Source organism: Etheostoma spectabile, chromosome 24 (genome assembly GCF_008692095.1).
Source record: "Etheostoma spectabile isolate EspeVRDwgs_2016 chromosome 24, UIUC_Espe_1.0, whole genome shotgun sequence".
Taxonomy (NCBI): domain Eukaryota; kingdom Metazoa; phylum Chordata; class Actinopteri; order Perciformes; family Percidae; genus Etheostoma; species Etheostoma spectabile.
Window position 1 is genome coordinate 385,474 of NC_045756.1, and position 11,030 is coordinate 396,503.

Below are 11,030 nucleotides of genomic sequence, written 5' to 3' on the forward strand. Positions count from 1 at the left end.
GTGTCATGCCATTCACTGATGCATGGAGGGAAAATTATATAAATGATAAACACTCAGTCAGGTTGAAAAATTGAGGAAATCTAAACTTTTAAGGACACACGTGGGGAATGACGACCATTAGATGGAGGATCCCCGACAGAAGGAGAACTACTGGATTTAGAGTTGCTACTCCTATGTTTATGGATTTTGAAAAACTAATTGTGTAGCAGTGAAGACAGCCGACATCCTTCTGAATTTTGACGTGTGTGTGTGTGGGCTGAAAGCAGAAGTGTCCCAGAGGTGCAGATCAACCATCATGCATTGCAGCTTTTACCGGGCGTCATGGGTGTCTGTGAAGACTGAAATAACCAAAAATAAGCAGACTGCCAACAGGCGACGTGTTTGTTGTTGGTCATTTCATCCTTCAGGATATCCAGCGTGCACACATCTTGTCATTTATCTCTAATTTACTAATTTCCCAGATGCCCCAGTTTGAGGGCTGCTCATTAGACCGTCCTACAGTACACAGATCTAGAGTTTAATTCCCAAAACAAGCGCAGATGTCATTGTTTGTAGACGGCCATTTTGAGATGTTTCCTTGAACAAACTGAGTTTAAAAGACTGTCAGCGATCAATATATTTCCTCATCGGGTATGCAGTATATTTAGATATCTCATTACTGAATCTCTCAAATATAAATGAAAAGACACTGGAGATGCATATGAAAGCATTTAAACACTAATACTAAACACAACATACAAGTAAAGTACAAATATCAGCTTAAAAAAAATGTGTTTAAAACCTCATTACCATACAGGTCAATTAGCAACACATGATTGTGAACAAATGTTGAACATTGAGCCCAGTAATCCAGATGTTGATGAGCACGTAGCGTCAAAGTGAACCCTCTGAGAGTCCCTGAACGCCACACACCAGACATGGGAATTGAACTGCCTTGTGTATCTTTGATGCCAAACTTAGTCTGTCAAACTTCTCAGTCTACACAACCAACAGGGGTGCAAGCCAAACAGTTTTTAATGTCCTGTACAAGGGAAATAGAAGAAGAAGAAGCTAGTGTTTTCACCACTGCTTGTCCAAGACAGATTTAAAGGCACAATGCACCCAAAACTCTAGAGTCCATGTGTACTCGCATGTCCATTGGGACTGGTTAAGACAGTCTTTCTCATGACCGGGTGCAGAGCGATTGCTAAAAATCAAGAAGATATAAGAGTAGATATTAATGTTTTTGGTCCCCAAGTGCAGATCACTAAAATTATCCAGTAGGGGCGGTTTGAAGACTGTCATTTATTTCTGGTTTTATTTTATAACTTTTTGGAGAAAGCCGACACAAAGCTGCACACTGTGTGGCATTGTGATAATTTACTTGTCCAGCGGCTGTGATAAGAGATCAGATGTAACATTGTCCTTTTTTGCGTGAATTACCACTTTAATGCAGACTGTTCTGTGATATGATTTGTTCCTGCTGACACCCCAAAAAGAGACGGGACAAAACACCCACAGTAATGTTTGTCTATGTATATTCGGGTGTAACACTCACGTTGCATGTTATTGCTCGGGTCAACAGCACGAGCACCCCTGCACCCCGAGACCCCGAGACCCACTGTCCTCTCCCTCGCCTCAGTCTGTTCACACCCTCGCACGTGGAAGCCCTGATCAGAGTCGGTTCTGATCCAGATGGTTTGAAACTGAACAAAAATTAAGTACATACATACAAAATAAAATACAAAATGAAGGAGAAAAAAAAAAGAGAATTGCACGGGTTTAATCGTTCCAGAGTCCGCCAGTCTGTTCTTGATAAACCTCGATGACGTCCTCGTCCTCCATCCCCAGCTGACGTGGACAAACGGCAGAGGAGAGACATGTTAGCAACAAGGTCGCTACACAGCAGCTTTACTGGTAATTTCCTACTATTAATGTTTAACACTTCTTTTACTTGCATCAAATTACATCTGCAAAATGAAAAGTGCGTCATTCATTAACCCCCATGTTGTCCTCATGTTGTCCTCATGTTGTCCTCATGTTGTCCTCATGTTGTCCTCATGTTGTCCCCATGTTGTCCTATATCAATGTTCTTTTTAATTCCCCAAAATAACATGATTGATTCCAACGCTCTTTGCCAAGTACAAATCTCTACTTTCATTAATTTTGGGTCTTGTTCAATGTTATATCATTGTAAAACAAAGTGAAGTGTTGTTGAAATAGTGTTGAGTAAAAGTTGACATATTCCAGTCTGTGATTATCATCAACATCCATTCCTTTAATTTCAGTCTCAATAATTCCTAATTTCTGCTTTTCTAACTCAAACATTAGGTATAATTTCCTATAAATGAGCTTTATTGACCATAAACTCCAAAAAAAACCTGTAAAACTAAAGTTAATAAGTTAGTGTTACGTGGGTAAAGTGTTGAAAAAAGGGACAAAAACATAAAAACTTAAAATCATTGATAAAAAGCGTCAAAAGTGTTGATTTTCAATTTTGACGGAAAGACAACATGAGGGTTAAATCTCTCTGTCAATAACGGAACATTTATTTATATTTCAAAGCAGTAATGTGCTAACGAATTGTTCCAGATCTGCGGACAAAAAGCCCTTTTATTCTAAAAGCCAAATTTAGGTGTAAAGTCACAAAAGCTTCGGCAAAATGTCTAAGCTTTGGATAAAAATAAAAAAACAAAAAACAACAGCAGTCGTTTGTTCGTTGAGTCTCTCAGCTACATGTGTGTTGCTACTGAATGAATGCGTTTTTTAAATGTGAAGTAGTTGGTGCCGTTTGAGAGAAAAGTAACAGAAATATCATCTTTATGTAGTTCAGATTACACCAAATGTTAAGGTGGCAAAACTGCAGATGTATAAATATCCCCAGATTTTGCTGATCATGATCCTATAATAAGCAGTTTTTAGGAACCCTGGAAAAGTAAAGAGGGAGGTAAACCTACACGGGACACACTCTTACATTATATTACATGACATTACACTCAATCTGTATCAATAGAAATGTCATTAAAAGGAGCCGAGAGACAAGTTTACCTCTTTGGGAGTTTGGTTGTCTGCGATTCTCTGTCCTTCGAACAGAAACCTTAGCGTGCTCGCTGGGACGCCCTGTAGGAAACACACGCAAATCAACGAGATGAGATGAGATGATACTTCAGCCTCAACAAAAGTGTTGATTTTCAATTTTGACGACAACCCGAGGGTTAATATGTTAAACTCTGGCTGCCACAAACCTTTAATTTAATACAACTTTTTACTAATTGGCACCAGTCTGTTGCTAGTCACATGAACACATGTTTTTAGAAAGAGAAATTCTGCTTTTTTTTTTAGCAGCTGAGTGTTAACAAACTTGATTAAAGCTCCCAAAATGTCACTGGACTACATAAGGAGGCGGTTTTAGCTTCGATGAGATGATACTTTATTCATCACACAGCGGGGAAATTCCCTTATTACAGCAGCATTTTCTACAATGAAAAGCAAAACAAACCAACAAGTAAACACACAAGAAAAACAGGCAATCAGCAGACAATGAGCAGAAGGTAGACTGGAGTAAAGTGGCGTCAAATAAAGGTTTTGTAAAGTGCGGTTGCCATAGTACAAGAAAACAATATTGCAGTGTAAGTAAGTGACGTTAAAATTAAATTGAATGTGTAATCCAACGCTCTCTGGTGCTGATGGAGTTGATCTGACATCTAAAAATCTATCCTGAATAATACTGTGATTAAAAAATGTTGTTTTTAAAGTCTGAAAATCCACAGACTGAATATATCTAGCTTAAATCATAATTACTTTTCACCATTGCAATTCCTTAATTATGTTAATTGTGTAAATACTGTATCATAACATTCCTTCAACTATGTAAATACCGAACATATCCACACTCCTTATATTTCTTTATTTACATTTCTACTATTTGTGCAACTGCAACACAGAGTCTCCCTTCAGGGATCAATGAAGACCAGCATCCAGTTTACCTTTGAGACAGCCCTGGTTAATAAAACATTAAGTTAGGTTGCATCTGATCGTCAAATGCACCATTTTCTTATGTTTGAACTATAGCTTCTTAGCTAGCTACTGCGATACTTGACAGCTAGCTGCTGCTGTTATTAGCAACGTATGCATGAAATTAAATGGACATTTTTGCATTGGTAGCATCCGATATCCAATCCAATTAACCCTTGTGTTGTCGTCTCTTTAACCATGAACTTGTCCTTTTTAGGTCAAAATTGAAAATTAACATTCTTTTGTGCTTTTTCTGATTCATTTCTCACTTTTTCCATGCTCTTGATGCTTTTTTTTTAAAACCACAGCTGGTTTAATAACAGGTTTTACACTTGTTCTGGGAATTCATGGTCAACAAACCTCATTTGCATCAAATTATACACACGTTTTTAGTTAAAAAAGGCAGAAATTATGAATTATTTTGACTAATAGTTAAGATCAGAGGATGTAGAGTGGTTGACAGATGGGTATTTGTCAAAGTTTAGTCCAAATTATGTATTGAAACCATTATGTAAAAAAAATAAAAAATAATTCAAATGCCATAAGATTGATTAAAACAACCAAAAAATTCAATGCAGGTCGTCATTAATTTTACCTGAAGAATGTTGTATGGAATCATCCATGTTATTATTTTGGGGAAATCCCTATTTCTGATATAAAACACTTTGAAACGGGTCAGTTTGACCCGAGGACAACACCAGGGTTAAATGGACATTTTTGCATTTGGTAGCATCCGATATACATTTAAGACCTAGTAACGTTTACATTTAACCCTCGTTAGTAACACATCAAGTTAGGTTGCCTGTCTTTTCTGATTCTGATCTGATTCCGATTAAAGTAATCCTGATCGGTACCCCACACCAAACCCAGTCCTCCTCCCTCAGCAGTATATCCATTTTTGGTCATCACATCGCCCCGTCTACCTCTGTTACAAACCTTGGAGTCAGACTAGACTCAAATCTTACATTTGACACCCACATCCGCCACCTTTTGTAAGGTCTCCTTCCTCCACCTGAAAAACATTGCCAAACTCCGCCCCTCCCTCTCCCAACCAGATGCTGAGAAGTTGATCCATGCCTTTGTCTCCTCCAGGTTGGACTACTGTAATGCCCTTCTCGTCGGGGACCCCTGGCAGGAGCCTGCAGACGCTCCAGCATATTCTAAATTGCGCTGCCCGGGTCCTGACGAGGAGGCGCAAATATGATCACATCCCCCCCGGTCCTGAAATCCCTCCACTGGCTGCCCATTAAACAAAGAATTCACTACAAAATCTGTCTACTTACCCACCAGTGCATTCATGGAACTGCCCCTACCTACCTCAGTGGACTCCTCACCCCACACACCACCTCCCGAAACCTCCGCTCCTCCATCTCCACCTACCGCCTGCTCCAACCCAGGACTAGACTCTCTACTATGGGGGACAGGGCCTTCCAGGCAGTCTCCCCTCAGCTCTGGAACGCCCTCCCAGAGACCCTAAGGGCCCCACAAACTGTGGAGACCTTTTAAGAAGGGCCTAAAGACACTATTATTTCAAAAGGCCTTTTAAACAGTCATTGTTTTAATTTTAGTTTTATGGTGTTTTATTATTGCTTGTCAATTGTTATCGTACTCTGGAAACTGTTTTTAACTCCCTATTAACTGTAGCCCTTTGAGATTTCCTTTTGAAATGTAAAGGGCATTATAAATAAAATGTATTATTATTAAAGTCCTTTTTAAAAAGTGATGTTTTCTCATGTTCAGGAATCCGACCTATGTGCTTTAGTGAGGTTTTCTCAGCGTCCATGGCCAGGAATGTGTGCTTTAGTGACGCTGATCTTCCCTCGTACCTGTCTCTGACTGTAGGACTCCTTCAGCTTCTTCAGATGCGTCGTCATTTTCACCTTAAAGTGGATTTCGCTGCTGTCCTGTGGACAGAGAGAGAGAGAGACAGGGACGAGGAGGAGAAGAAGACATGCGGACACGGTCAGGGCGACAGCGTTCTGTTGTGAAGGGAAAACTAGACTTTGACTCTGAGCCCCAAATTAATTTGGTTTCTTGACATTAAATTACATCAGACACATACCAATGATGCATAAACAGACGTGTTTCTCTGAATCTTGTTATGGAAACTTAACTATCTTTTAATCGCCCACATAAGCAACTACACATGACTTATTTGAAGGAATGTAACCTTTTTGTAGATGTAATTTAAATTACATATACAATAAGATACATACATACATAGATGCATGTATATATATATATCTAATTACATGTATGTAATAAGTTGATTTGCACAGAGCAGACAGTATGCACATGGCACAACCCCACCTACACTGTTATAAAGAAGTAACCACAGCTTACACACAACTTTATAACACAAATGCACATATTCTTGGAGTCATTCAACAACAAAAACTTAATTAACAAGTAATGCATCAACTACTAACGTCCATTGCTACATATCAGCCTGGTTGTTTTTGCACTCCCTGCACACACAAGTTGAGCTTGATTTCTTTTTAAAACAGCTGTTGTACATACATTTGCTATATATAGTGCATTTTACATATTTGTATTGCAACTTTTCTTTACTATATTTTGTCCTTGACTTTTGCAGTACTTTGCTCTATTGTTTATTTGTTGTTCCCTTTTCATACATGTCTACGTATGTCTTATTTTGACCATAATTCTGATTATGTATTATGTAATTTTCCAATGTTACCCTCTGTGAGACCCATCCATCATGGCTGCATTCATACACACCTGACCAATCACTTTTAATTTAATGTACTCTCCGTCCTTCTTGTCCCCTCCGTCTTGGCTGGATGGTTTTGTCTCCTAGAAAACATCAACAACAGATAAACAACAAACTTCAGCTACACAAGTAACACAAGTAAACGCCACACACACATTACAAATAGGCCCGGAGGTTTAATGTCACTGATGCTGAACCCTGACACTCTCATAAGTGACTGTTTCCGATTCAACATGCTGGTATTGCTTCTAGTTTTACAGCTGATCTTTGAAAATGAACTAAAACCGAAAGCATGTCATATAGAAGCAGTGAGCTCTGGGCCTGAAGCTACATGAGCTAACAGCTAGCATGTTGAATAACCAGATTCGAGGTATCAGCCCCAAATAAAATGGTCTTTTTAAATTTCGTGCAGAATATAAGCAATAAAGACTCTTCAAAATGTATATCTTACCGTATCTGACATGTTTTTCCCCTGCTTGTGTTGTTAAAATGTATTAACAATAGATGTAGCTAGCGTTAGCTTACAACCGCAGCTCCAGCTTGATGTTGTGAGAATTCTACATTGACCGGAAGTTACGTATTAAATCGTTTCCTTCAAAATAAGTCAAGTAAAAATCTTTTCTAGAATGCACTTTTTTTTTGTTAAACTTCAGAATAAACAATATGCCATTTGTTTTATCATTGAATGTTCAAACATATTTTGTCTTAATGTTCAAATTATAAGACGTTAAAATGGGAAAACAATGTGATATCAGAATAAATTACTTTGTATGTGTTTTGAATGTAATGAGATTTTTTTTTTTTTGTACAGTTAATTTTATGATTAGGAAAATTCCACATTCACAAGAAGAGGGCGGACTCAAAACCATACTTTGGATATTTATGCGGGAATTGGCCGTGTGTTCTCTGTGATAGCAAAATAAAAACCTTTAAAATGTATTTATTTGACAGGTTTCAATCGTGATCTATGAAAACGATACACGTCTCTGACATCACACATGTTGTGTTTTTGTTGGATTCTTCCAACGAGGTTGGGAGGTTAAGACCTGTCAAGTACACCAAAACGAAAAATGTAATTTCCAGGTAACAACTGTCAACATAAAACGCGAAACATGCAACCATATGGGTTTTTTCCCTTCACAACACATCTTGTGTTTTATTTTGTCAGCAGAATATCTCCACTTCCGGTTTCCATTTGCTATTACCCGTCAGCTTGACTCAACAGGGGGACAACAGCGAGCGAAGCTACCTGGTTGCAAAGTGCAGCAAAATGAAAGCTTTCGGTTAACTTTGGGGTGTTTATAACCGCACAGACACGGAGTTACTTTGCTGGATAAACTGTCCTCGTGTCATTTGTCTGCCTGGGAAGATCCAGAGGCCTGAACCGGAACCCGTCGGGCCTCGTCGTCGTGGCCCAGCAGGACTCGAGTGAAGTTGGAGCCAAACTTCTGCTTCCTCCTGCGGGTCTCTGCGGGGCTCGGGGCTCCTGTCACCGGCCCTGTGGATGAGGAAGTGACCGTAAACCTACCAGGTGAGCTGATGAAGATGATACCTTGCGTTTCAGACCTGTAATTAGTTCGTTAGCGGTGCGGGAGAGCCTTGAACAGCGGCTAGTTAACTTTAGCATTAGCTTAGCTTGACAACTTCCCTGGCCTGACAGCTAGCTAGCTGTACAATGAACCATCGGCTAGCATTAGCCGCTTAGCTTCTCTGACAAGCTAACGTCAGATATGTGTAGCTAAGTGTGTGTAGTGGTTATATTTCAAGATGCCAAATCATTCATTCATTAAGCACATTTTGCAGCAACAGTTGTTTACATTGCGGGGCTACACCGCTAACGCTAGCAAGTTGGTTTAAAGGTCCAATATTATGCTAATTTTCAGGTTCACACTTGTATTTTGGGCTTCTACTAGAACATATTTACATGCTTCAATGTTCAAAAAACACATTATTTCTTCCAATACTGTACGTCTGAATGTACTCTGTGTGAAATGCCCAATTTTAGCGCCTGTCTCTTTAAGCCCAGTGGGCTCTGATTGGTGTTTCTGGGTCTTCCACATCTGCATCTCTGCACCAGGAAATGACAGAAACCGCACTTTTTACCTATAAAGACCCAAATACAATGTTTGTTTACAATAACACCAGGGTAAAAAAAACTCCTGCAATCTGTACAATCTACAGTGTAAAGCAAACAGGGGCGCGAGGAACAACTGGATATATTTTAACGTAAATTGGTTGATATGTCAACACTTTAACTAATGTGAGACTTGTGTAAATAAGAGACTTAAATTAAAATGACACCCCTCAAACTAGCAGTCATTCCGACTGGTGGTGAGATGTTGTCAAAGCAAATAATTTCAGATAATAAGCACGCCATTAACGTCAAATGGGTCGGACCACTGTGTTTTAACTATGTTGGGTTTAACATAACCGTTAAGACAGAAAATGAAAACTGAAATTACCCAGTTTGCCAATTTCTCATATCTCCAAGATTCAAATCCATGGCCATTTGCATACTTGGTAGGGTTTGTGTTAGTGTGACGTCGCAGTAGAGTTGTGACATCACAACTGTACCGAAGTCCTATCTGTTTGCATTTCTCTGTAGATGTAATGTTTTGACACTTTCACAGTATTTATACAGCACCTCAACCTGCTCTTAATTTTTTTTTTAGTGGTTTGCAAAGGAGTTATTTTTATTTATTTATGAAAAAAAATGGTAAAGGTGTTTTAAGCGATGTCACGTGTGTTTTAAGCTACATTTTTTGTCACATACAGCAAACATCTCCTCTCTATCTGCTAGCTGCCTGTCCCCTGAACACACTGTAAAAAACATCTGCTCATATCTGCTAGCTGCCTGTCCTCTGAACACACTGAAAAACATCTCACTATCTGCTAGCTGCCTGTCCCCTGAACACACTGTAAAAAAATCTGCTCACTATCTGCTAGCTGCCTGTCCCCTGAACACACTGTAAAAAACATCTGCTCATATCTGCTAGCTGCCTGTCCTCTGAAATCACTGTAAAAAACATCTCCTCACTATCTGCTAGCTGCCTGTCCCTGAACACACTGAAAAAACATCTCTCACTACTGCTAGCTGCCGTCCCCTGAACACACTGAAAAAACATCTCCTCACTATCTGCTAGCTGCCTGTCCCCTGAACACCTGTAAAAAACATCTCCTCACTATCTGCTAGCTGCCTGCCCTGAACACACTGTAAAAACATCTCCTCACTATCTGCTAGCTGCCTGTCCCTGAACACACTGTAAAAAACATCTACTATCTGCTAGCTGCCTGTCCCCAGACACACTGTAAAAAACATCTCCTCACTATCTGCTAGCTGCCTGTCCCTGAACACACTGTAAAAAACATCTCCTCACTATCTGCTAGCTGCCTGTTCCCTGAACACACTGAAAAAAACATCTCTCTCACTATCTGCTAGCTGCCTGTCCCTGAACACACTGTAAAAACATCTCCTCACTATCTGCTAGCTGCCTGTCCCTGAACACACTGAAAAAAATTCTCATATCTGCTAGCTGCCTGTCCCTGAACACACTAAAAAACATCTCTCACTATCTGCTAGCTGCCTGTTCCTGAACACACTGAAAAACATCTCCTCCTATCTGCTAGTGCTGCCTGTCCCCAGAACACACTGTAAAAAACATCTCCTCACTATGCTAGCTGCCTGGCCCCTGAACACACTGAAAAAACATCTCACATCTGCTAGCTGCCTGCCTGAACACACTGTAAAAAAACATCTCACTATCTGCTAGCTGCCGTTCCTGAACCACACTGTAAAAAACATCTCACTATCTGCTAGCTGCCTGTCCCAGAACACACTGTTAAAAACATCTCTCACTATCTGCTAGCTGCCTGTCCCCAGAACACACTGTAAAAAAAAATCTCACTATCTGCTAGCTGCCTGTCCAGAACACACTGTAAAAAACATCTCACTATCTGCTAGCTGCCTGTCCCCTGAACCACTGTAAAAAACATCTCACTATCTGCTAGCTGCCTGTCCCTGAACACACTGTAAAAACATCTCACTATCTGCTAGCTGCCTGTCCCAAACACACTGTAAAAACATCTCCTCACTATCTGCTGCTGCCTGTCCCCAGAACACACTGTAAAAAACATCTCACTATCTGCTAGCTGCCTGTCCCGAACACACTGTAAAAAACATCCACTATCTGCTAGCTGCCTGTCCCCTGAACATTTAACCAGTATAGGATTAATGTTTTTTTGGTTATTGTGACAGTTATTTTGATCCTATTACCCAGCGCTGTGTAGGAGAGTCACTGTTTTC

General features: G+C 39.9%; 2 protein-coding genes across 2 annotated transcripts in view; one reads left to right on the plus strand and one right to left on the minus strand.

Annotated features, from left to right (window-relative positions):
- Positions 1 to 250: 250 nt before the first annotated feature.
- Positions 251 to 7,308, minus strand: sumo1 (small ubiquitin like modifier 1). The gene is made up of 5 exons (XM_032506318.1): positions 7,179 to 7,308; positions 6,736 to 6,810; positions 5,820 to 5,897; positions 3,028 to 3,099; positions 251 to 1,830 (listed from the first exon to the last, which is right to left on the minus strand). The coding sequence occupies exons 1-5, from the start codon at positions 7,188 to 7,190 to the stop codon at positions 1,762 to 1,764; spliced, it is 306 nt and encodes a 101-aa protein (XP_032362209.1). The 5' UTR covers positions 7,191 to 7,308; the 3' UTR covers positions 251 to 1,761.
- Positions 7,309 to 7,924: 616 nt separating this feature from the next.
- Positions 7,925 to 11,030, plus strand: part of map3k2 (mitogen-activated protein kinase kinase kinase 2) — a gene marked incomplete at its 3' end in the record, with an annotated part of 13,790 nt that continues 10,684 nt past the window's right edge. The window contains 1 exon segment of the mRNA XM_032506202.1: positions 7,925 to 8,258.

What these genes read in the sequence shown, in the direction of transcription:
- sumo1 (XM_032506318.1), bottom strand. An exon ending in AATTAAAAGTGATTGGTCAG is followed by an intron (nt 5,898 to 6,735) that starts GTGTGTATGAAT and finishes CTCTGTCCACAG; the next exon opens with GACAGCAGCGAAATCCACTT. An exon ending in ACAACCAAACTCCCAAAGAG is followed by an intron (nt 1,831 to 3,027) that starts GTAAACTTGTCT and finishes TGTCCACGTCAG; the next exon opens with CTGGGGATGGAGGACGAGGA.